We start from the raw sequence: 27,502 nt of genomic DNA, 5'->3' as shown, positions 1-27,502 counted from the left end.
ACTGTAGAAGAATTTTATTTTTTTTAATCACCAATCAGTCAATGAGTTACTGAGGCTTCTTAAATATAGATTTTCAGTCCTTCTTGGTGCCACCATATGACTATAGCACTGTGATCTAATTCTTCAAGATAAAAAAGATTTAGAGCATGTCAAACTTAATTACTAAGCTAGCTGCAGAGACTTTTCCTTTAACAGAACACAAATATTTTCCTTACCCTTTCTCTCCTTCACAGTGAGAAACTTCATTCCATGTCAGATATTGGTGCAGCAACCTGGTGCTAGGCCACTAGAGAAGCTTGGGTACTTTTTCTCTACAAAGTGCTGTATATGAGGTTTACTGATGCATAAAGCCTAAAGTTTATTTGGAAAAAACCATGCAACATGCGGATAAACATTCAGTAATCTTTTCCACACGCACGTCTAAGAGCATGTATTTGTCCTATTTAGCTTTTCCAAGATCATGAAATAGTCTTGGCAGAAGCAGAATGCTAACGTTGCTATTCATGCTGTATAGAAAGAACTGCCTGATGCAGCATGCTAAATTTTCCATTAATTTGCTGTTTAATGATGGCAGCTCTCAAAATAAGAAGGATAGTTGGCAGGTTAACCATCTATTTGGGCAACCCTATTAAATACTTTAATTTGCAAGAACCCAAGTGTTTGATCAACTATTGTAGAATTGCACTTCTGAAGATCTGAAACCTGAGAGTTGAAGCAGATTCTATTGTGTCCCATGTGTTGGGTTCTTTTAAATTTACTAATTTGGCATTGGATTCCAAACTATCATGCTTGTGGCACTAAAGAAATAATTGTCCAGGATATGTGATGCAAAATAAATCTAGGGAGTATGATTCTAATGTCCAAAGAAAAAGTGAACAGTTCATATTTTTATATTCAGGTATGCTGATTTCAGTAACCATTTAATAGTACTCTAGGTCACAACAAGCAGTAAGCTATCCTAGATCCATCTTATACATTTTAAAAATTATGAATTAGTTTTAGTGTTAGTAAACCAACATTTTCTAAAAAGTATAACATGTTTTGGCACGCAGTGCCAAATTCAGTCACAAATGATACTGCAGTGCAATGCTACTTGAAACTAAGCCAGAAACTTCAGGAACAGGCCTAAAATAAGTCTCAAGGGGAAAGAACACCTATGTGAATCAAACAGCATTAATAAAAAGCATGGCTTGTTTCAATTCATCAGATGCATTAATATCAGGATTCAATTGATCAATAAACTTTGCCTCCTGAATCTTTTTTCCTTTGGAAGCTCAGTTCCACTGACAGAACAGAGATCTTACTGTAGACTACTGGTCTGCCAGCATTTTTATCTCTCCTATGAAGGAACTATCATCTACCATTACACATTGAGTAGCAGATGGGTGTACCTGTATCTTTTCAGGAGTGGTCTTCCAGTTTCACTGATAGGAAAGGAATCATATTCCAGAATGTAATTTTTAAAGAATCCCCTTTACCTTCAATACAGATTCAGACGGAACATTCCTCTGTCCAGCATTTACTAATGTACAACTGCTATGTACGTTGGATTTTCTTCTGATATTATGGGGACAGTACAAACAATATTAGGCTTGAGATTGCAGTGATGAACAATCCTTTGGACTTCGCAAGCAAATCTATCTGTACTAAGTGAAATTTTCAAAATAGATAGGAGTGCAAGATATATCAAAGGACTTACAGCTGGAACTGATAACCTAGAATGATTGATTGCTGCCAACTTTACTGCCTTTCATTTTTATTCTTCAAAGTGGTTGCAAACATTCCAACAGTTTTCTGAATATTCTTTACAATCCACCTTTTCACTAGTACAATGAGTGCATATTTACCATTTCTTAGTATGTTTCCAGTGGCCTGTAGCAGATCATTAATTCCACGTCCAACAAGGGAAGTCAACCACCTCCATTAACTTTATACTGTCTGTCTTTTCATTGTACCAAACTATTTATCAGGTTCTATCATGGTATGTGCTACAATCATTTGTATTTACTGAGGAATACAAGATGATGTTATGGTCAGTGCAAAAGAGTAAGCTATTTAAACCAGTCCTGAAAGGAGAAGTTGTGAAGCCTGAGCGTTTTTTCATGTGCTCCATTTCCAATTGGGCTATTTTGTATGCCTGAATGCTACTGCGCTGGGGCTAACTCCAGAATAAACACGCACAGAATTGAACTATGTCTTGTATGCTTGGTGGGAAATGTAAAAATGGGTACAAATTGCATCTGGACATACCCATTTTACTATGGGTCACCTAACGGCTTGGGCTGTACCCCTGTTCTCCAAGTCCTGCTCACTACTAGGATGGGGTTCCTGAGATCTCTTCCAAATAGGAATTTGCCAAACCCAAAAATATTCTACACCCCTGAAGTATAGGGTTTTTTTTCCTATTTTGTCTGGATTGGGAAAGTATGGTTAATGGCTTCAGAGCAAGCCAGAATATGAAAGTCATGATCTGAAGTTGACTTAACAAACTGGCTTGCTCTGAAGCCATTAACCATAATACCGCAATTCAGATGCAATGGTATACTGCAGTTAACCAGTGCGTTCCTGGTGTGTTTGTTTCCACTGTGAAGGAAGAAGCAAAGAGGCTGAGTATATGTCCACAAGACTCATTTATATCTTGTCTTACGGCAGACCGACGTACAAGCTATCCTAGCGTGCCCTACAGATAAAAGGATTTGTTAGGGAAAGCAACAGTTCAACCACTTCAGTGCATTTATCTATTTATTTACAGTTTCAGGGCATTTCTGTACTGTTTTCTCTACTGTACGATTAGCACAGCACTCTCAGAATGGTGTACATTTCTCCTGTTTAAATTGGAATTATTTATGCATTTTCTTTTGTTGACAGTGCAGTGTGATGGTTAGAGTACTGGACTGGGGACCTGGGAGATGTCAAGAGTTAGGGTTCTAGACCCCACTCAGCCATGAAGCTCAGTTCAGTCTAACCTACCTCATAGGATTGTTATTATAAGGATAAAATGGAGTGGAGGAGGAGTATGTAAGCCAACTTGGGTTCCTCACAAGAGGAAAAAAAGTGCCGTATAAATGGGCCCGCAGCAACCTAACTGGACTAGTTGCCAGGCTGCTGCTACTGGGGGCTGAGGACAATTCAGCCCAAACCCAATTAAGTCAACTTTAGAATAATGCATGCAACCTTTTTGGGGAAGGTTAATGGATTCAGAGACTATCTTTGTAAATCAACTGATACAAAACATGAGGAGTTAGATCAGCTTTGCCGGTGGCTGCCAGTAGGCTTATTTGCCCACTCTTCCCTCCAGTCCATTGAAAATACTTTATGGAAAGTAGGGAAGCCCTGCAGATGGGGTACATTGTGCTGTGGGAGAAGATGGGAATCTCAAAGATGGGGTGCTGGGCATTTGCTCAAGAAGAGTCCTTCCTCTTGTGGATGTCTGATTCCCTAACCACCCCACCAAGGTGACAGAAAATGCACCACACTCCAGTGGATTTAATTCTGTACTAACATATTGTAATCTATAAACAATCATGTGGCGGATTTACTTTCCACATGTAGTAAATTGTGGAAGTCTAATCCAAACACACAGTGAATAAAGTATTTTAGCCAGCATTCTTAAGTGTTATTCCGAAACCATGCAACAAACCATAATCACTTTTGATAGTCTCTATGGTATAGTGAATTATACATACCATGAGGCAAAGTTATTTCCTTCTATTTTGTGCAGAACAACAAAAAGAAAACAGTTTTCTAAGGGAGATTTCTCAATGCACATTTTTTCATGTATCAGGAAGGGAAACTATCAGCAGAGCTGACACAGCTGAAGCCTATAGGTATGTTTAGATATTTAAAAAACCACGGCACGTGCTGACTGCAAACCTAAGAATTACTAGCAAAACAACAGAAGAGTCACCACCGCTGGTTGGTGAGGCATGCAGCAATGCTAGATATGACTAACCCTCATCAAAACACAAAGTCTTTATTTTGGTTTCAGCAATGATATGGAATGGAGTATTTCCTTAGCTGTCAGGAGAGATAATTTTCTCTCTCTCTCCCCCCTGCGGTTGTCCTCCTACTGAATCAACAGAATAAGAATGACACTGAGTAATGGCCTGTACATTTTCTGCTGCCTAAACATTCTTAGTGCACGGTAGGTATTAAAAAGCATGTCTCTTTTCTCTTGTTTTACTGTTTTGATATGGAGTCTAATTCATATGCTTATTAATTATATACATGGAAGTGCTTTTCTTATGCTTAAAAATTATGTGCCTCTTCCCACATGATTTCAGCAGGGAGAAAGTCGTTGTGATGTGCCCCCTTCCCAAGTTGCTTCAGCAGCATCAGAAACCCGAATCCCTGTGGGAAGCCTCCATAATAGGAGTCTGCCTCACCCCAGCATCCCTGCAGAGGCACCCCACACTTGCGAAGTATCTTTCAAAGGGCAGAAAGATATTTTTACAATTATTTTGTCTCACTAAACGGAAATTCGGTTAACAGCTAGCCTGGGTTGGGATCAAACCACTAGGAAAAGAAAAAAGATAACTCTGAAACTTATATAATTTAGAACAGAGTTGCTAAGTTTCGATTAAAGTAGCATACAAAACAAAATCATATTAAACAAGTTTTTCATCTAAGAGAACAGGTTACAACTGGGAAGATTTATGGTCAGGAGGTCACTGAAGGCAGCACTATGGAAGTGGAAAATATTTCTATGCATATGCCAATTGGATGTCTGCAGAGGAATATTTTACAATGCAAAGCATGTCAAATGTGCATTTAAAATATGTGCTACAGGAGTCCTAGGAGTATGAGTGGGTGGGGAGACAAGTCTTTCTATCTGTCCAGCAAGGACTGAGCGGTGTTCCACTGGAATGGCTTGGGGAAAATTCTATCAGAGATACTCACCAAGCACAATGACCACAGTCTTCAGAAGACTCATCATGGTGTCTCGATTCCTACGTGGTCCAGAACTATGCCTAGACATTCTCATAGTCCTCTGGCGCACATACCCAAAGATATGAGCATATAAGACCACCATGACTACGAAGGTGACCAGGTTGAAAATTGCCCAGAAGACCAAGTAAGAGTCACTATAGAGTGGTGCCATGTTGGAACAATGACTGAGGTCACAGATACAATTCCAGCCCACGCTTGGTATAGCACCCATGACAATGGCCACAGTCCAGATGACAACGATGACCACCACCACTCTCCGATTGCTCATTCGTGTATGTAGCTGCATACGGAACACTGTGATGTGCCTCTCAATAGCGATGGCCAGCAAGTTGGCGACAGATGCGGTCAGACTAGTGTCAATAAGACCCTGACGAAGGAGCCAGGTGCTTACAGTCAGTCTTCTAGTGTTGGGTCCCGTGTTAAACATTAGGTAAAAATATGCCAGCCCTGCAAAGAAGTCAGCAGCAGCTAAATTAGCCATTAGGTAATAAATAGGAAAATGAAATCGTCGGTTGACATAGATAGCCACCATAACAAGGAGGTTGGCTAGCATGATGAAGACGCATACTGTAATCCCAAGGCCCATGACGAGTTTGCTCACAGTGTTCCATTCAGTGGCTAAATATTTCCCACTTCTGTTATAAAAGAAGGCAATGGTTTCGTTGTAGTAGCACTGAGGTTCACTCATGGCTGTGGACTGCAAGAGAAGGATACAAAGCAGAATTAGAAGTTAGAAATGTGAAAGTACTGCAGTGTAAGAAAGCACACACAATGTTTCTGGAAGAGTCAACCAAAAGCAAAAAACAAAAGACGGGGGAGATATGGATCTCGTGGACTATAATTACATCCTAAGATTGCATTAAAATTATGGTTATAAATACCCCTGGTAAATGACAATGCAGCTCTTCTGTGATGAACACATTGTGGAAGCCAAGTCTGACCAATTCAACCAAGAGACAGCAAATACATACCATTTGGCAATTTTGTAGTTACTGGCAAACATTTGAAAATTATCCTTTATCCTTCTTATGTAATATTAAGATGTTCTCATAACAAGAAACTGCCTGAACAGAGATTCTAGTAACTTTTCTGAGTTTAGGATTCACTTCAAATAAAGCCCCACTTAGCTCCTGGATAATCTGAGCTAGGGAAGAATTCCTAACTTCCCTCCCCACCAGTCTCCTATCCAATACTGAATCTGCCACCTTCTTTTTCCTTTAATTCACAGAGGTAGAAGTAGTGATGCTGCAGAGAGAGAGGAAAGGAGAGAGACTTGTCCTTTTTCACTTTCCTTTCTCTTGTCCCCAGAACAAAATATTCAATGGGCTTTGAGAGGTAACAGTTCTTTTCTTCATAAGGCTGTTAATCCACTGTATCTAGTTTCAGTTTTGTCACAGAACTGGAATCCCAAGAGAGCTTCCTTTCGCACTTTTCTTCTCTATAACCTCTAGCAAACACTGTGATAGATGTAATAGCACAAATACTCAAGTGGAAACAGAATTTTCTTTTACTTTCTTTAAATAATACTGAATTTTCCGTGCCCTAAAAAACGCTGTCAAAAGTGCTGTTCAGAATCAGAAGTGAAGCTGGAGGACTACAATGTTGATCTAAGAACCCATGAGCAACTCAACGTTGGAGATGATGAGTGCACAATAAATGATTTTATTTATTTATTTTATTTAAAACTTTTGTATGCCGTCCCTTATGCATGGCATCTCAGATGGCTTACAATCATTAAAACAACACAATAAAACAGTAATAAATAACAATTAATCAGAAAAAATACAATTAAATAAGTTAAGTAAAAGTGACTGTTAAACATTAAAATTTTAAATTAGTTTTTAAAATAACAATTAAATAAAAAGGTTTTAACTTGGTGCTGAAAAGAATATAAACTCATGTAAATTTGTGTAGAAAAGCTCATAGTTCTTTGCATGGCAGAAACCCTTGAGGAATATTTCCCCAGAGAATTTTTTCCTGCCCTATTCAAGGCTCTGGAAAATAGGGACAGATCTGCCTCATTTTGTTCCCTCATGTGTCACAGCTGCTGCTCCCATTGCCAGTGACCCAGTCAGTTACTCTTAAATGGAAGGATGGCTGGCCAGGGACCAAAAGTCAGATCATCTTGGAAAATACTGTTCCTTAAAAAATAGGTCATGTTGATGGAGGCTTGCCCCTTTTACAGTGAATGCAAAGCAATGAAATAAAGCATAGCACATACCTGTCTACAGACAGAATTTTTTAAGTTTAGGTAATTTCTACCATGTTGTCTGCAGTACGTTCACATAGATATGGTATATATCCACTTCAGTTTTACAACAAAATTGTGTTTGCTATTACTTTTGCTGAATCGCTTGGGTACTAAAAACTTTGGGTGCTTCCAGATGAAGGTTCTACAGTACAGCTCTGCTACCCCATTCACAGAATTTTAAGCAGCTCCAGTCATCAGCAACCCTCTTGTGTTTTCCTATCCGTTCCTTATTTCTACTTTCCATAAAATCCCATTCAAGAGGAATAGATATACAACGTCTTTTGATTAGCAGTGGTAGGAACCCTCTGTCCAGAAGAATCCCTAGATTTCCTCTATTCCAGTTTCTGTTGTAGTTTCTCCAGACAAACACTGAGAACTGTAGTTTGCTGAAAATGCTAAGCATTATCTGTTAGTGATCCCTAGCCTCCCTTACAGAATTACAATTCCAAGGATTCTCTAGGGAAAGAGAACAACTGCTGAACTAGTTTATGTCTGCAATGTAGTCATCCCCTCTGACACTTAGATATGCTACATATGTTCTTAATTATTTAGAGAAACTATGGTATGAAGGCTATCTCCTAAAAAAGTTATGAACGCATATGGATTTCAATGCTGACAAGTCTGAAAACGAGTAAGCAGAAAATGGAATCTTTGTCAAAATTAGCAATTATAGTAGGAACAGCCACGTAATTTTGCAACTCCTGTTGTTTGTTCATTCTGCACCATCAGCTGCAATTTCTTTTTTAGAAAGTCAATAGCTGAAAAGTCAACAGGTGGATTTAGGAATGTGCAATCCATCACTGCTCCTCTGTAATAGACAAGAGAAATCATTTGAAAGGCTCAAACTATCTATATTATAGCACACGACACTACCTATTTGTTTACAAAGTTAATTACCAGCAGCAGATTTTACCCTGGAACTTATTCCAAGCTGTTAATATCCTGATCATACAATGTAATCACTTGAACTTGCTATAAGTTGTTTTCCATGTGTTTTATTTATGGACACAGCAGGCCCAGCGTATTTTATTGCCAGAAGTCAAAGAGAAGGTAGTCCTCACATACATGCACCCCTTTCCACCTAATACCTTCTGACCTGGCAGGTGAATTATACTTTGACACAGGACACCAAGGCACCTGAGGACAATAACGCATCTTAGCAGCACACAGCTCTGCTTTTCAATACAGCACAATGGAGCTCCCTCTATACTACTCTGCATCTTCCACCTAAGGCTAATACTTTACTCAAATTAATGATTGGGCTGGCCCTGTTATAGACACTTAGCCAGACTTAAATGCTGGCTGCCAGCTAACTAAAAGTACAATTTTTAGATAAAGCTTTTATCCAGCCAAGGACGTATACCTCTAAGATTGCTTCTTCCCACTCCAACCAGAAGCTTCTTACTATCATTTCTCTGTTTGAATTATGCTACAGAAGTTTGGCACAGGAGCCAAACAAACATTTAATCTGACATAAAGTAAAGCACTGTTTTGCCTTCTTCTAGTATTGCCTCATGTTGTGGGCAGAAAGAAAATCCATTTTAATTTACTGATTTATCTGGGGGAGGTTTGTAAATTCATTAAGCACGTGCACGTGCACACACACAATAGGTCCTAAACTGCTGAACTCAGTAACTTCCTCGTCAGACTTACCTGTCCACAGGCATATTATACTAATACATGTAGCAAAGAATCTTAGTTTTGATGCATGAGACAGTATTTCTCATTAATGCCACAGACCACCTCATGACTTTGCAAAGGAATTTTAAAACAAATTACTTACCAATGTTATTGCAGTTATAAGTAATTGGTAGCTTGGATACATCACGACAATAGTAACACAGTGATCTGACTTTAAGATTTTATAACCATACTGCCCTATTACAAACCACTTCTATTTATTTTCCAGCAGAATCAAGTTGTGACAAAGCTGAGGACCCTTTCTGTGGCTTTAAAGGCCACTCTGGAAGAGTGTGATTATTAGCGGAGAAGTGGCAAGACACTCCTTGCTCATTCACCATTTTAACTCCCTTCCCACCCCCACAGCTTTTCATCTTACAGAGGTTAAAATGCATGCTTCTCTGTTTAAGCCTCCCTAGGCAAAACTGACTGGGAAGGAGAAGCTTGGAGTAGAGATGTGACAAGCAGACAGAAGCTTAAAGGTTTCCCCTACTCTTCTTCTCAAAGCCTTCTGAAATAGCTTTTGAAGAAAGGTTACCATCTGGCTGTAACAAGCAGCTTGGCCCCGAGATTAAATAATGATATACTAAGACTCTCAGACTAGAGGCCTAAACACAGACTACCCAAGAAAATATAAGATATAAAGCTGTATTTTGTATTCAGCAAACATCTTTCTTCTTTCAGCCATGTGATCTAGACAAGCTGGTCAAGAACTGGGAGTGACTATTTCTGTTAAAATGCAAGTTAAAATATGATCAAAGGAATGAACTCTACACAGAAGGTATTTTTAGATGCTGTCTTTTAAATATTCTGTTTATTTGCTTATAAAAGGCAAACAAGCCATAAACCTTTGAAGAAAATTCTGAGTTGAATACTTCTGTGTCATTTATTTGATGTAGGTCCCTTACAAAGATCTCAAAGTGGTTTACATAATTCTCCTCCTCCTGCTCTCTCAGTGTTATCCCCACAACAACAGCAACCCTGTGAGGTAGGTTGGTAACTGGCCCAAAGTCACCCCGTTGGCTCCATGGCTGAGTGTGGGCTAGAACCCAGGTCATCTGAGTCCCAGTCCTACATTCTTCACCACTACATCACACTGCCAGCTCCTTGTGTGTATTTTCATTTCAACAAGTTGAACAGTATCCATCCATATCTTCAATGACCAAAATAAAGACAACAAAAAATCCCACCATGCATTGGCTTCAGTTTGCACCTCAGTTGGAAACCTGAGTATATAACACACAGCAACTGTCAAGGAAAGTCATCTGAGCTGGACTGTATGTAAGGGAATGGAGGTGCTTAAAGTGTGTGCTACCAAAAAAGGATTTTTAGCAACTGGGAGGCTGTGGAAACAACTGTATGTCGGTAAGGTCAGAGTCCTCATTGGAAGCTATGATTACAGTCAGAGACCCTGTTGGAAGCTATGATTACAAACCTCCACAGACCGCCAGTAAAAAGACCAAAAAGGGTGTTGACCTTCCTTACTATTTATTCATTGTGAAATTACTACAAAGGGAAAACAAAATGAAAAATAGCTTTCAAGAAGGGGAAAAATAGAACATACACAGGGAAGTCATACTGTTCCTCACTTTCAAGTGGATTTATTTAAGAAAGGGCTCATGAATAGCCTAAATGCAAAGTGTAACTTTCCCAAAGGGCCATTTCCAGCCTTTTATCACTGCTGTTCATATAAATTACATAGCATACGCTTTCACTGGGGCTGGCGGTATGTAAAACTGAATCTACTGGCAGGATACAAAAATAGTGGTGGCTAACATCAATCTAACTCACACCATGTGCCCTCCAAAGGAATTTGGGTGAATTTAGGTGGACTGAGGACTCAAAAGTTCTCCACCAAACTTATCAGGCTTCCTCCTCCTTTTCCCCTCCTTCTCTGCTGCAGTACTGATGCCCCAAGGTCTGCAGTCCTTCCCTATTTGTTTTGCAAGGTACCCACAAGGAGCTTGACGGACCACTGGGGTCCCTGTGGATACTCCACGCCCTCCAGGCTGTCTCCCAGGGGAACTCTGTGGAGGGAGGAATAAAGCTCTGCTCTCTGACAACCCAGAACATGACCTGATGTTGGCTTGCCATAAGAACAGGGGAGGATGGTTGAACAGGCTGTTTGGATATTCATACCTCCTGTTCCAGAGAAAACATCCACTCTGTGCTGCCACCTTGAGCATGGGGCAGTGCTGCAGAGGGTATCGCAGGCTCCTGCCTCCTCCCTCAGAAATCTTTCCAGTAGCAGGTTGGGTGCCCGATGCAGTCTGTGTTTTTTCTCTGAACATGGGGCTGCCCCCCATGGAATGGAAGCCCTTCGGTGCCCTGACAGGTCTATTCTTAGGTCATTGACAAGGAGGACTGGGATCTGTGCCTCCTTGTCCCCTTTGCAAGGAATCATGGATCTTGGCCATCCTTGCTGGTAGCTTTGAAGTAGATCTCTCATGCTATTGGAAACCATGCTAGCTCCTCTCTGCTAAGGAAGCATGCATCCCCTTAGCAAAAGGAAGTGAGTCTCAGCCACCCTTGGCAGCAGTTTGAAAGGTACTAGCTTCACTGATTCACATCACTGGTGGTTGGGATGAATTTCTGACAACACCTTTCAAGACCCAGTTGGGTACTTCAGAGAGTGTTGAAGGCAGGGCTTGCCCAGTAGCCACTTCACAAGGGCAGCCAGGGATTTTTGATGCTCTTGCCAACCGGCTCCCTGGCCAACAGGACTCATTCACAGTGGCTTTCATTGTCTGGGTTCTGATGACACAACAACCCTAGAATCACCCACGGATGGTCAGGGTGTCTTGTCTGGAAAACAAGGCTGTGTTTGCTTGACATGACAACCTATCTGTGATAACAAAATGTTCAGGTTGTCTTGCCATCCTAGGCCATTTCATGTCTTGGATCATTAAACCTGGGATAGCCTTTTCATTTTGTTTCAAATTAGAATAAAATGTGATGTAGCACTGGGTTCAAACCTTGTAGGATCGATCACATTTTAATGTTGTGAAACTCAAAGTCTCCAGGTGACAATGAAACATGTTTACCTACTGATAAGGCCTTTTAAGTACTCTGTACTGTGATAAATTTGTATATTTTCTATTATTCTGTGAGCCTTTCAGGAAGCAGCAAAAGAGCCTCCATATTCTAGATAGAGTTAACTATAGTGCAGCAGTAAAAGCAATGTCGTGGGGTAGAGACTAATTCAAATTCTTTTACATGCACAATGATGTGTGTGTATATTGGGCAAGATAACCAAATTAATGTGGAATTATGAGAATTCATAATAGTGTCTGGTGTTTATGCATTTTTCGTTTAAAAGATTATGCACAAGCAAAATACTTGCATATTACTTATTAGATTTATAGACTGGTTTTTTCTTTAAAAAAAATCAGAGAGACTTGTATCACTCTCCTCTTCCCACTCTCAATCTTATCCCCACAACAAGAACCCTGGAGGTAGGTTGGGCTGAGAGTCTGTGACTGGCCCAACGTCACCCAGTTGGCTCCATGGCAGAGCAAGGACTAGAACCCAGAATGCCCAAGTCCCATGCTCTTAATCACTACACCATACTGGTTCACCCACATGTGCATATCTTTCTAGGTGTAAGTATATTTAGAGTTCTTTAATTTGCTGATAATTGTAGTCTGTAATACAATATTCATATTTATTAAGTTTAGATTTTTAAAACATAAATCAAAGGTAAGAAGCTCTTGCTGAAGTTCAAAGGAGCACAGTTTTAAGGTGAAAAGATCACCTCTCCTGCCTGGGTGTTTTTTAAAGTAGTCATTCATTTTCAGTTATGACCTGCCTTACAAGAATGACCATTCCTTATTTGAGAGTCTTAAAATGGACAGCTAATTGCTACAATTCTCAAAGTCAGCTCTCTCTGTTTCAGAAAAGTGCGAATGGATATTTGATACTGACTGGTTTTAACACGCTGTTTTTTTTTTTTTTTTGCTGAAGATGAAACACAGTAAATCTTGGACAATAATTAGTAGTCATCTGGTGAAACTCGTGGAGTGGTACAACCAGTAAGCAAAATATTGATTCAGAACCCCACTCTATAATTTAAGGCATTTTCCTCTGAACTAGGGATAGCATTGTTTTTGGGATCAGAGCACTCAATATGTATCTCACCTTCTCTTCACCCCCAAAAGTAAAATCCTGGCAGTACAAACATAGCAAACATTAGCAACAGCAAACACAGACAACATTAATCTAAGCTCTTCACTGCTTTGACAGAACTTTCCAGGAAAAAAATGTAAACAGAATGCACAACTAAGTAAACAGAATACTGAAGCTTTGGAAACAATAGCCTCTCTATCAGTGTCTCATTAAGGTCAGGGAAGGCAAGCCTAGAAAAACCAACTCAATTCTCTGTTGCAGTGTGGCACATCATATATATCCTGATCACTCATTATTCTGTGGGTTGTCATGAACAATGGCAACAAATGCTTGGAACGCTACAAAGTTTTGCTTTCGAAGGCCTCTGCTTATTTATTTGCTTTTGAGGATTTTTAATCTTATTGCAAATGGCTACAACTCACTTCCAGGTAACTAAGTAAGTTAATGATTTGGCAGTGGAAGTAACAAACAGAGTCTGTGTTTATTCTGATAACTTTTTTAACAGGAATACCAAAGCAGAAAACCATGCAGTCAGCAGACCACTTCTTAAGATAGCCTATCCCACAGAAGCTGCTTGTAGCCGTCTACAAACTGCTTTTTTCCACAGGGTCTAGCCTTCAAGCTTTCTTTGTGGATCACCGTGTATTATGCCATTTATGCCTGTGCTGTGCCAAGTTCGCACCAATATTTGGTAATGACATGAAGACAAGCCAGGCACTGGGGCCAATCCAAATGATGAAATAGCACACAATGAATCCGCCACCACATTGAGGGATGATTTCAAATCAACTCATCTGGTGACCATATTGTGACAAACACTCCGTGCTGAGCAGGCAGTTGTACCCAATGGCTTGCTAGGCTCCTTCCAACTATATGATTCTATGAAAGCAGAAATGAGTAAACTGGAAGATGGAGAAATCTAGTTTATAAGGTATATTGATATTACCATTTAACCAAGTCACGATGCTGTATTTTCCATTTTGATTAGTTGCTTAATGAATTTTGAGAAATTCTATATCCTGATCTAGCACTATCACCTTTAAGAAAAGTAATATTTACTATATTGTACCTAGTAAAAAACAAAATGAAAAGAAGTTATGTGGCTAACAGAATTCAATAACAAGAATTTATCACTTTATAGCATATCAATTGTACCCTTAACAAATGTTGAATTGCAAATCCCATCAGACCTAACCAGCAAAGCCAAGAGACAGGGATGATGGGAGTTATCCAACATAACAATCCAACATAATCTGGTTGCTCATCCCTGATTTACCAACGTAACTTTAGAGTCCCCTGTTGTTGTTGTTGTTCAGTTGCAAAGTCATGCCCAACTCTTTGTGATTCCATGGACAACATTCTTCCAGGTTGTCCTGTCCTCCACCATCCCTCAAAGTACACCCAAGCCCACACCCACCTCTCCAATGACCCCATCCAGCCACCTCAACCTCTGTTGTCCCCTTCTTCTTTTGCCTTCAATCATTCCGAGCATCAGGGTCTTTTCCAATGGACCTCATTAGGTGGCCAAAGTAGTTGAGCTTCAGCTTTAGTATCTGACTTTCTAAAGCACAGTCTGGGTTGATTTCCTTTAGGATTGACTGATTTGATCTTTTTCCAGTCCATGGAACTCTCAGGAGTCTTCTCCAACACCACAATTTAAAAGCACTTACGGTCCAACTCTCACAGCCATACATTACAACTGGGAAAACCATAGCTTTGACTATATGAACTTTTGTTGGCAGGGTGATGTCTCTGCTTTTTAGTATGTTGCCTAGATTTGCCATAGCATTCCTCCCAAGGAACAAGCGTCTTTTAATTTCTTGGCTGCAGTCACCCTCTGCAGTGATCTTGGAGCTCAAGAAAATAAAATCTGTCACTAGTGTCGCCTGAGGAAGCCTAAATGTAGCACAAAACAAAAAACCATTCTCTTTATCTTATCTAGGATCATTTGGTAATTTCCCCTTTACAAGTCATAAATTACTTGCCAAACCAGCTTAACTCCTGTCTGGTCAGGTGGTCAAAAATGTTTTACATCTGTTCTTGTGAAACAGGGCATGGTTCATATAGAACCACTTGTTCTGTATATTATTTGCCTGATATTAGCTGAAGAGACTTGGTAATTTTTCAAAAATATGTCCAACTCTAAAAACTACACTTGAAACTACACCTGACCACACCTGCACTGCAAACAGATAGACGTCATGGCTCAAAAAAGATTAAAAGACTAGCAATTTGTGGAACATGTCCCATTGACCTGGAGACCTCAGAACATATGCTTCATAGATATGCAGACATATAAGATTATATTAAATTCCACTAGTAAACTTAGAATTATTTCTACTTACCTCAATAAGCTGCGGTTGTGTCATCACTGAAAAGGGTACTTCAGCTGAGGGGTCTGCCATGGTTTGGAAAAGAGGGACGGTTAGATTATTTCTAACTTCCAGGAAATGATAAACAGATAAAGTCTTGAACTTCTTGGTTAATTCTCAGTCATGCTGGATTATGGGCCTAGAAGGAAAGAACATTCTTTAGAAACCTAGAAAAATCAAAAGCAATTCCTAAATGACTCTGTATTTCTAGTAAGTCTGTATTTCCAGTAAATGTTACTTAACAGATGCCATCTGTATGGACAACCATTTACCAAAAATGAAAATGAAAGTTACTGGCTCAAGTACATTTTTAAACACAACATATAAACACCTGGCATTAAAAAATAAATTCTATATCCAACAGCCGTTTTCATCTTCTGTAGTCACACACTCCTGCACACATTTAAATATTATATCACAAGTTACATAGTAAGCTAGTATTTCAAAAATGCTTGTGTTTTATAAAAATGGGAGTCAGAGTACCAAGGTAGCATGAGGATCCAAATTATTCCTTTGGAAACAGATGAACAAATTCAGTTCCTAGTACAAAGTTATTCATGATCAAGCAATGCTGGTTCATTACCTTTCCAGCTAGAACATTTATAGCCAATGAAGAAATAGCTGGCATTTGTCCAGATAATGCTGATAGTCCAAATTTGTATTTTCAAGATTTTTTCAAAAATACCTTTCATTCACAACTAGCATTATTCATGATGCCAAGTGAGAGCAGAGCAAAGCCATGGTAGAAATTCCTTCTCCCTCCCTGTAAACACAGTTGCTAAAACATTTTCTTCAGTGTCCTACACACCTTTCAGGACTCCTTCAATTGTTTATTGCTCATTATTTCAAACATTTCAGTCAGGTTGGTTTTTATTTTTTGTACTGGGACATGAAGAGAAAAGATACATATGTTCTACCAACCCTTCCAAACATGTTTTCAGGGGGAAAGATCCCAAACATAATAGCATATTCTGAAGTGATGAAATTCTATTCCAATTCCAATATTAGATCCCACCTTCCTCCCGTTCTCTCTGTACCACTGCCTCCTCTTATCCTACGAAAGCTGCAGGATTATATTAAGTCTTTATCCAAGGGCTCTCACACATCCACTTTGTAGAACTGCTTGTTTCTTTCTTAGTTTATCTTTACCAATATGTTTCAGATTATGATCTGTCCAGTTCATACACCTCATGAAATAACCCAGGTTCACTTATGACCTAGCAATCCAAATTTCCGGCTGCCTTACAGGAACTCCATCATCCTGTTTTTCTGCTTACTGGACAGCAAAACTAGAGGATATGTGAAGCACTTGGTCAGCCATAAGTCCTGCTCAGGTGGACTATGTTTGTAACAGGCTTGAAATAGTACATGCTCCACAAAAACAGCAGAAAAACAAGTTTCCTTGCCTATAAGCTGCCATGACTCTTACAAGGTGATGAGGTTCTACTTTAGAATTCAGAGATGTTCCTTTAAGGGTTTCTTATGAAATTGTAAATCATCCTCTCTATTGGGGGTTTTACTCCTTTGTGCCACCATTCATCATATTATTTTTCATTTTGATTCCTTGTGGAGATGTAAACAGAACTGTGTTCACTTCAGTTTTCAGAAGAACTGTAGCAAAACACAGAGTACTAATGGTTCATAATACTTTATTATTTACTGACATATCAAGTTTATCATAACCAAGCTGTATGGTGCAAAAGTTTAAGATCTATGGCTTGTATCTAGACCTGGGCATGGGCCATGAGGTTGAAGATAGCAAACTTCTCTACCATCTCCACCACATGACTGCCCTTCCAACCTCCAAAAACGTTACATGAAAAGTCAAGGGACACTGCTGAATAGGGTGGGCTCTGTGTGGATTTGGTCCACTTCTTCCAAAATACAGCATTCCAAAGTTGTTCCCTCAGAATCCAAATTGGAAAAAGAGGCTGGGAGGAACTTCTTTGCTGATATGCCAAAGCCAGCTTGCCCTGAGATAAGACAAGAAGCCTGTGAGAATGGGACCCTGTCTGCCTCTGAGGAAAAACCCTGTTCAACAGGCAGAATCAAGAGGAAGGTTGATGTAACTTCATCAGTCCTAGAATTTGGCATCAGATCAAATGAGCAGACCAACTGAACAGCATTTGTCATTACATTATTGCTGTTTGGCTCAAAAGCAATAGAACCTCCCTGAGGATGGAGCTAATTCTGTTTAGTTGGGAAGGGAGAACAGCGATTCACTTTGGAATCAACTTTTGTTATGAGTTGTAATCTCCCTAATTGTCCTAGCTTGAGAGATGCCTTTTGCTAATGACCTCAGCAAAACTCCTTTGGTATCACAAAGCCAACCTGGCTGTCTTACTTTAACTTAATAAAGGCTATAGTTTGAAGCTTCTTGTCATGATTGGCTTGGAAGGAAAAATGCGGGGGGGGGGGGGCTGGCTTCTGACAGTCTGTTGGTTGGGGGTGCTAGAAGGGGAATTCTCCAAATTTGAGCTGAGGCAGTTTCTGTGAGCTCCACTTTTGGAGATACAATCTTCCCCTAAGACTCTCACACTGGAGCTCACCACATTCATTCTTCTAATTCTATCTATATTACTCTGAGAATGTTTAAACAAGAAACAATTTAAAAGAAAAGCTACAATGCTGCTTTCAAGGGGCACAGAACTATGATCAGCTCTGTGATACACTGAATTATTCCTATATAATGACCAAGGGTGAATTCAAGGGGGCTTTTCTATAAATTGTGTGTCCTGCCAATTCCATTCACAAGCAGGATCCACTGCTTATGTAAAGGAAACTTAGCATTTCCCGGTGGGGGGGAGGCACTAAAATAAGCAGAAATGTTCCTTTCTGGAAGGAGGCATGTTAGCACAGCCTCCTTGTATAAGCTCCACTGACCTTCCACTTTCCAAAAATGAATGTTTCCACTCATTTTAGGTTGCCTTTAGAAGCACTAATTCACTGTTGCTTTTGTGGTGGGAGCTACTTAAGTGGGCCAGCTGGAGAGATGGAAGAGAACCAGTGAGGATATAAGTACCCCATCAATTTCTGCCACATGATTCTACAAATCCAGTTGTGGAATTACCAACAGCCATGCTTGTTCCTTGCTCAATCTCAACAAAATAACTGATTTCTCCCTTACATTCTTCACTATGCATTACAGAAAAGTCGAGGGCGCACCTCTCACTTTTTTCTACGTAGGAGAGAGAGATCCCATCACTCCATCAGGACAGATCCCACCAGGGGGCTAGAGATCAGTGTGGCACATTCCAAACTTTGCATGCAGAAGGCCTTGAGTTCACTCCCTAGCACCTCCAGACAGGGCTAGGAGAGAATGCTGACTTGAAACCCTTGGAGCTGGTGCCAGTCAGTGGGAATTGGGCAAGACAGGCTTAGCATGTCAGCAGCTTCCTATATTCCTAAGTGACATGCACAGAGGATTGCATGGGGGAAGGGCTCAGACTCTTACACTGCCACAAGTTCTCTCGATCATTTGGAGAGCCTTCAAAACACAGTGCAAAGTAACGGGATGATTTGCTGCAATCTATGCTTTGAAAGTGCTTAAAAGCAACTTCAGAATGAGGGAACGGACCTACTTCCTTCAAGCCAATTGCACAAGCTAGAAGTCTCTCGAGGGCTGGCTACAAATGAAAACTGGCTACTAGCCAAAAATCTATAGACCCCTGATAATGGCTAATAGAGTTTGCATCTTTGTAGCAAAGAACTTCAGAAATATTCCGCTTAAATTTCATAGAGGCGGTGTGTGTGTACCTAACTATATAATCTATTCTAGCCAGTAATCCCTTTTTATTAGTGTGCCAAAGCAAATAACAACTTTCCTTACACTAAAGACTTCTTGTTCCGCATATAATTTATTCATAAATGTTCAGATTCTTTGTCTAGGATCCAAAAAGCTGTTTCAGGCATGCCGAGAGTTTTGAACATCCATTAGGAGTTTTGACTCTAATGCTCCAGAGTCTGATTTCCCTCTCTTGCGTGAGGCAAACATGAATGCACACAAGCAGCCCTTTAAAAAGTGTCTCTGTCCTATCCTACAGTGTTGCTACTTCATTTAATTAATCTTTTTTGCACCCAAAGATAGTTTTAATTTATTTCTTTAAAGGCTATGCATTTTCTTGCTCTAAGGTTAAATCACTCATCTCCTTTTCAAAATGCAAAGCATCAAAAACAATACTACAGTTTTTCCTAATCTGATGCTCTCCAGAAATGTTGCACTTCCCAGCATTTTGGATCATTGGTCATGTTAGGTGTTGTGGATAAGACCTGAAGTCCAAACATCTGAAGGGCATCAGGCTGCGGAAGAAAGAACGCACCAATGTCCTCCCATCCCATCTTAAATTTACCAAAACTACCGCAGAAATACAAAAAAGCATTAAATGAAGAAGTAACAATGACAGAAGTTCGCGACATACAGGTATGTGAGGGGATGTCACATGGAGATGGGTAGAGACCTGTTCTCCCCTGCAGAGGAAGGCAGGACAATGGAGCAAAGCTCAGGGAGCCAAGGTTCCATTTGGATGCCAGGAAGCACTTCCCGGCAGTCAGGACCCCGAGGGTGTGGAATGGGCTTCCACGGGAGGTTGTTGAGGCCCCATCGGTGAGGGTGTTCAAGGATAGGCTGGACGTCCACATGGTGGGCATGTCATGAGCGGAGCCGGCTGGTGCCGGAGGTCAGACTAGATGGCCTGCAAGACCCCTTCTGACTTGCTCTGTTTCTATGTTTCTATGTTTCTAAGTAATTCAGGCAATTAAAAGACAAAAGAATGACAAAACTCCAGGCCCGGACGGGCTACCAGCAGAGTTCTATAAAACTTTTGAAGGAATCTTGTCTACGCCTCTTAAGTATATATGTAACACAGTACTGTTAGATGCTAAAATACCAAATACTTGGACAGAGGCAAATATTACACTAATACCGAAAGAAGACATGAACTTGATGCACATTCAGAATTATAGACCTATATCATTACTAAATGTGAATTACAAAATTTTTGCCTCCATAATGGCAGAAAGACTAAAGAAGTATTTAACACACTTTATACACCCAGATCAAAAAAATTTTTACCTAAAAGACAAATGAGGAATAATATAAGAACTATTTTGGATATCTTAGAGTACTATGAGACACATTCTGAAAAACCAATGGCGTTGTTATTCATGGATGCACAGAAGGCCTTTGACAATGTTAATTGGCAATTTATGAAGTAACAACTAGTTCAAATGGAGTTTGGTAAAAAATTTATTAACATGATATTAAGCATCTATCAAAAGCAGTCTGCTAGGATTATAATCAATGGAGAATTTACAATTACTATAGACATACAAAAGGGCACAAGACAAGGATGCCCATTGTCACCACTGTTGTTTATATTGATCTTAGAAGTCTTAAACAGAAATATCAGGGATGCTATGGACATTAAAGGCACAAGAATCAGAGATGAAAGCTATAAATTGCAAGCATTTGCAGATGATCTAGTTTTTATAATTGAGGAACCCTTGGTAACAATGTCTAAACTTCTACAAAGGATTGAAGAGTATGGCGAGGTTACTAGGATGAAAATAAACAGAGATAAGACAAAATTGCTAGTAAAAAATCTCACATTGGAGCAGAGAAAAACTCTGGTGGAGCAAGTAGGTCTTCAAATTGTTAAAAAGGTTAAATATTTGGGAAGTTTTCTTACAGCTAAGTGTACTACTTTGAAAGAAGACAATTATGGTAAACTATTCAAGGACATTAAGAGTGACTTGGAAAAATGGACTAATTTGCAATTATCTTTGCTGGGAAGAATGGCGCTACTTAAAATGAATATATTACCAAAGTTTTTGTTTCTATTTATCAATAAAAATTGATAATTTTTTTGATGATTTAAATGTCCAAATTTCAAGATTTATATGGCAAAAGAAGAAGCCAAGGATTAAATTAAAAATGCTTCAGGAGGCTCAAGGGAACGGTGGTTTTGGTCTTCCCGATTGGATATTATCAAGCTTCTGTCTTAATGTGGCTTAAAGAATGGATAACTTTAAGAAATAAGAGAATCTTCTATCTTGAAGGGCATGATTTGCAAATGGGTTGGCATGCTTATATGTGGTGTGAAAAGTCTAAGGCACATGGTTGATTTTTAAATCATTATATTAGGAAATCATTAATGTCAGTGTGGGAAAAGTTAAAGACAAAACCGTACATTAAATTACCAAGATGGCTTTCACCTATGGAAGCTCTTGTGTACCCAAATGCATTGAGTTTTGAAACGATTGTAAGGTATGATGATATTCTGGATAATGACGAAGGATTGAAATGGAATCAAGAAATACAAGAACAAGGAATTAATATTTCTTGGTGGCATAAGGTTCAGATACAATCGAGATATGCTAAAGACTATAAAATGTGGGGCTTTTATAAGGAGTTAACAGCATTTGATCAGGTGATACTTAAATCAGATGAGAAAATGATTAAAAGATTATATGACTTCTTACTTGATAGGAAAATGGAAGACGAACAGGTTAAGGAAACGATTACAACGTGGGCACAAAACTTTGGATATAATATTGAATTAGAGAAATGGCAAACGCTGTGGGAAAGAAATATTAAAGTAACACTAGCAACTTCATATAAAGAAAACCTGTATAAAATGTTCTATAGATGGTATCTGTCACCAAGTAAGTTAACCAAGATGTTTCCAGATATGTCAAATGAATGTTGGAAATGTAAACATAAATTGGGTACTTTCTATCATATGTGGTGGACTTGTGATAAGGCTAAAAAGTATTGGATTAAAATACATAAATGGCTTGCGGAAATGTTACAAAAATCCCTAGCATTTAAACCTGAAGTTTTCTTATTAGGCATTATACCTGTTGATGTTAGTAAACAAGAAATGTACTTGATTTTACATGTAATTACTGCAGTGAGGATTGCATTTGCTCAACACCAGAAAAGTGAAGAACCACCCACCGACGAACTGATCCTAAAAAACATCTTGTACTGTACAGAAATGGATAGACTGACTTTGTCATTGAAGGAGAAAGAAGATACAGATTTCTCTCAAACTTGGGACTCTTTTTATTATTGGCTAGAGAAACGGGACTTCGTTATGTTTATAGTTTAACATAAAAAGAAAAAATGTGGGGGGCTGACCCAGTAGGTCCAATGTTTCTGATGATTTATATTTTTAGTTTTTCTTTGTGTTAGGTTTATTTAGAAAAAAACTTATTAAAAAAATGTCCTCCCATCTTGCAGCAAAGCAAAGATTTTCCTACTGAGACTAGATCTAGAATACTAAAGATGTTCTTCTAAGATGGGAATCCCTTGATTTGTTGTGGGTAGAGAGACTTTGAATTGGTAAAAAAATGCACTCACTCCGAAGATTTTATGATCATTATTTTTATTACTTGAATATTGTAACACCAAGACTCAACATCTTGAGGAATGCTGATAAACTTCAATGAAATGGAGCCATGTAAAAGTGAAGAAACAAGTGCCTTACTTTATTTCTACCTCTCGTTTTCTACCAATCCAGGTGAGGCAGTGGCTGTGCTGAACCAGTGCCTGGCCGAGGTAATGGGCTGGATGAGGGCCAAGAAACTGAAGCTCAATCCAGACAAGATGGAGGTCCTGTTGGTTGGCAGATCGGGCTTCGGGGAAGGGGACCTTGACCTAGTGCTGAATGGGGTTGCACTCCCTCTTAGGGACAAGGTCTGCAGCCTGGGAGTGCTCCTCGACCCAGAGCTTTCACTGGAAGCTCAGGTGACAGAGGTGGCGAGGAGCGCTTTCTTTCAGCTTCGGCTGATCCATCAGCTATGTCCCTTCCAGGAGAACGACTACCTGGCGACAGTGACACACGTGTTGGTGACTTCCCGACTTGACTTCTGTAACGCGCTCTGTGTGGGGCTGCCCTTGAAGACGGTCCGGATACTTCAATTGGTTCAAAATAGAGCTGCCAGGCTGCTGACGGGGACTGGCCATTATGTTCACATGACTCCACTTCTCTGTCAGCTTCACTGGCTCGCCATTGAAGTCCGGGCCAAATTCAAGGTGTTTGTTATGACCTATAAAGCCCTTAATGGCTTGGGTCCTGGTTACCTAAAGGAGCGCTTACGTTCATATGTGCCCGCCCGCCCCTTGAGATCAGCGGGAGAGGCCCTTCTCCGGGAACCCTCTGTGAAGGATATTAGGAGGGTAAGTACTCGGAGGAGGGCTTTCTCTGTGGTGGCGCCCAATCTATGGAATGTGCTCCCCAGAGAGGTCCACCTGGCGCCATCGTTATTTGTTTTTTGGCGCCAGGCGAAGACCTTTTTATTTAAACTTCATTCTAATTGCTACTATTATTTATTTATTTTACTTCTTTGGCCAGGACGTCTCCAATTATATTGTTTTTATATTGTTATTACTTATTTATTGTTGTGAGCCTCCCTGAGGCTTCAGTGAGTGGGGCGGCATACAAGCTTTCTAAATAAATAAATAATAAATATGTAGGGGGAGAATACATAAGTCTAGGACTTGCTCTTGTGCAGTACCCTAATTGAAGAATCTATATTCTACCCAATATTGTAGAGTGAAAAAATCCAAACCATTTTCTTAGTACTTCATTCTTGTATACAAGCATTCAATTATAACACACAGAAAACAAACTTTATTAACTTAGACTCTGCTTTTATTAAACTGAGCAATTTCATTTATGAGGCCTAAAGTGACTGCTCAAAAACATCCAAAATAAAACAAAAATAGAGAATATTGTATTTTCTCATTCTCAGGAACTGGTAAGAGGCAGCCAAAACTGACATGTAGTTCTATATCTTAATTTAGAATACATTTTTCATACATTTTGCCTGTTTATTTACAATAATTTACATTAAGGTTCTAATATGAATGTTCTACTGATAACCTTTTCATTTCCATACAGAAAATGTAAGGTCATTAAGTAGAAGATCAAGCACTAAATGCAACAGATTTTTTTCCAAAAGAACTGCAAGGATTTTGGATTTACACCATTCTAAGCAAAGCAATAGTTAGTATTTCTGAACAAAAATTCTCCTAAAGTTTCTACACTGTTGATTCCCTCCTGAATCCAAGAGCATTTTAACCTTCAACTTTGGTTAAAACCTCTTACTCTGGGAAATGAGTGGGGGGATGGATGTGAACGAACATGACTACAAAAAGTCATTGTACCCACCCTTAGAAGTTGAAAAAAGGCTTTATGCAAAGTGGGAATTTAATACTTAACAAGAAGTAGTCCTCTTGGTAGCTGAATACCATTTACATTGGCTACAAATGACCTGCATCAAAACAGTTAAGTGAATGGCAGCTATTACTAGAATGATTGCTGAAAGTATGCAGAGCTTTGACAGACACTGTTTCAAAGCATCATCTAACCTACTTCCTTCCTTTCATTCTAAAAATCCAAGATGCCAAACCAGAATCACTGCAGTCAGGAAAAAAAACCCTCCCCTGCATTTACAGGCAACAAAAGTGTTCTGTTCATTGTTCAGTAACTTTTACAGAATAGCCACAGTATTTCAACAAGAATGACACTCTTTCTTAGCCCAACTTCTGAGAGTTGGTTTATGAGGATAAAATATGTTTGGGGACCCAGTGGCTGAAAAGTGGGGCATAAATACAATAAATAACTATCGCAACCCACGTGAAACTAATGAGACAAGGCAACAAAGAACCCTAAATAAACAGTTGCTTCTTATTTCAAACATATTCATGTAAGTCACCCAGATCTTCCAAACTGTAATTCTGCATTGACAAGTGGAAAAGTTTTTAAAGTTGCACTGCTATACACACATGCATGCAAGTACATTCTGTTGAATTCAAAGGATTTCCTTCCTTCTAACCTGTATAAGATCACATGTTCAGGCTACAATTCCATATACACTGCCTGCAGCAAAACTCTGATTGCCTAGGACTCCCCTAACTGCATAAAAGCAATAAATTATTAAAATCACCACTAAAATTTCTAACAACAGTACAACATAGATAATTCTTCCAAACTGCACCTTCTCCTTTCATCAAATTTGAGTCCAAAAGCAAAAAACAAAAAAAAAAAACAGAAAAAGGGACAAGAAGGAAAAATACAGAGCTTTTCCTCTCTTTATATTAATTTCCCCCTTGAAGTAAAAGAAGTACCACAATAAAACGGGAGACGAATCTTCTCTTCAAAATCAAGACTGCACACTAATCTAAAACTAAGATCAAACAAATCCTCCAAACTATCCTACTTTGCAAGAGGAAGAAATTTAATGCAGGATATAAATGCAATGTAATAATGATGGCGATGATGATGATGTCATACTAATTTCTAACTCAAACCAAGATACAACCCCATAGAAGCACTTTCTAAACCACCTGTGCCTATTCAAGTTTGGCATTCATTTTCTGAGTGCATTCCAGGGGGCCACCAAGGCAAGCAAAGCCATTTTTTCATTAATCATATGCTCTTCAAAGAGTTGCAGCTCAGCCCAGATCCCTTGCAAATATACCTGAATGATATACTCCTTTTTACCCTATTCAGCCTTTAAAAAAACAAAAAACTTTTGGCCTATTCTTAAAAGAGTTCTGAAGAACTAGCATGGTTACCACAGCAAGACAGGAATTCCATGCTGGTGAGAAGGCTAAGAGGAAAAGGAAAGAGTGCCCCATACTTCCTCTGCATCCAGTACAGACTGAACTTTCTTTCTCTCTTCTACCAGCCCCAAGTGAGCTAAATGTTTTGACAATATGGTAACTTTTGTGGATTTTTTCACTAGACTGCCTTAAGAACATCTTAGGCACATACTGTGGTTTCCACAAACTTCTTTTAAATGGCTGTAAGTGTTCAGTATTTCTCTGAAAAGTGTACTAATAATATGTAATGCTTTGCAACAACAACACGACTATAGTTTTTATTCACAGGGCAATTTGTGCTCTATATATGACATCAGTCAAATGCTGAACAGATACTTTGTTGACAGACCAGGAAAAGAGCTCTGTTGTTTAATCCATCAAGTGCTACCAAAATGTTTCCAAAGCATTGCTGGCTGCAATATATTTAAGGAACAGGATACCATGAAAATGGATAGAATACTGTTTTGGGAGCTCTGCATCTTGGGGGCTCTGTTCGTATTGCTCCCTCTTTTTCTGATGTTCAAAGATGAGTTGCTTATGAAGCCAAAACAGCACCATTGATATGCTGGCAGGTAGTCCATCATCTGGCTCTGGGAAGCTACAAGGTTTGCAAAAGAGCAATGATATTGGCTGGAACAGTGAATAGCAACATTCCACACTGTAACTTCACTTGTTAAGTTCAATTTGCTGTAATAGGTCAGAACATAAAGGTGAAGATTCCAAAATTGATTATATGATGCAAACCCTGACACTGAGTAACTCTATTCTCTCATTCTTTCTCCCCTGCCCCCACCTGCTCAAACAAAGGAGTGAAGATATGTGTAAAAGCACCACTGCCACCCCCACGTATATTTCCTCCGAGATGCCACATTATATAAGATGAACAGGGCTAAATCTAATGGTAACAACAGATATACTTTGGCTGTGCTTGCAGGCCATATTAAAACATAATTCAGGACTACATGCAGCAAGTGGCTCAATGTGAATCACCAGGCTCAAGGATTCACCCCCTCCTCCTGCACAACCAGGAAGAGGAACAACCAAGCATTCACTTTAACTCTGCCTGGTTCCTGGAATGGGACTACATGTGAACGAGGAATCATGGTTTAAAACAAACTCTGGTTTGCTAAACAAGCCAGTTAAATAATCAAAGGTCTATAGTTCGCTTGTTTATCAATCACCTAGTTTCTTTTTAAATCACCATTCCCAGTTTACACATAAAGTCAAAGCAGGCATCCAGCAATATTAAAATGCATGCTGGTCTGTTTCTTTGTCTTGTTGTGCAAGAGGAGGATAAAAGGAGAGAGAAGAATATGCAATCTGAAGACCTGCTCAGATTTTCTGCTTCTATCTATAGCAATAAACCACAGTATTATGTGTGAACCTTTCCTTTCGCATGTCTGAAAGAAATGGGTTGAAGAATACATACTGTCTACCCTGAAAAGGAAATCCTCAGAATGCAGAAAATGTCTATTCACATTGCATTGGAAGGGAATTAACTATACCAACTCC

The 27,502-nt window shown here is 39.4% G+C and overlaps 1 protein-coding gene across 2 annotated transcripts in view; it reads right to left on the bottom strand.

Moving 5' to 3' along the window:
- LPAR1 (lysophosphatidic acid receptor 1) overlaps nucleotides 1-27,502 on the bottom strand; it is an 80,139-nt gene that overhangs the window by 32,551 nt on the left and 20,086 nt on the right. For both annotated transcript variants that reach the window (XM_044427658.1, XM_044427657.1), the window contains exons 2-3: nucleotides 15,352-15,517; nucleotides 4,900-5,647 (exon numbers count right to left, since the gene is read on the bottom strand). In XM_044427658.1, the coding sequence (XP_044283593.1) occupies nucleotides 4,900-5,647; nucleotides 15,352-15,411 (808 nt within the window). In that variant the 5' untranslated portion in view covers nucleotides 15,412-15,517. The remainder of the gene's footprint in view (nucleotides 1-4,899; nucleotides 5,648-15,351; nucleotides 15,518-27,502) is intronic.

The sequence above is a fragment of the Varanus komodoensis genome, unplaced genomic scaffold (genome assembly GCF_004798865.1).
Source record: "Varanus komodoensis strain SLA01 unplaced genomic scaffold, ASM479886v1 scaffold19, whole genome shotgun sequence".
NCBI lineage: Eukaryota > Metazoa > Chordata > Lepidosauria > Squamata > Varanidae > Varanus > Varanus komodoensis.
Note: the sequence above shows the minus strand (reverse complement) of the source record. Positions and strands in the feature narration are given on the sequence as shown.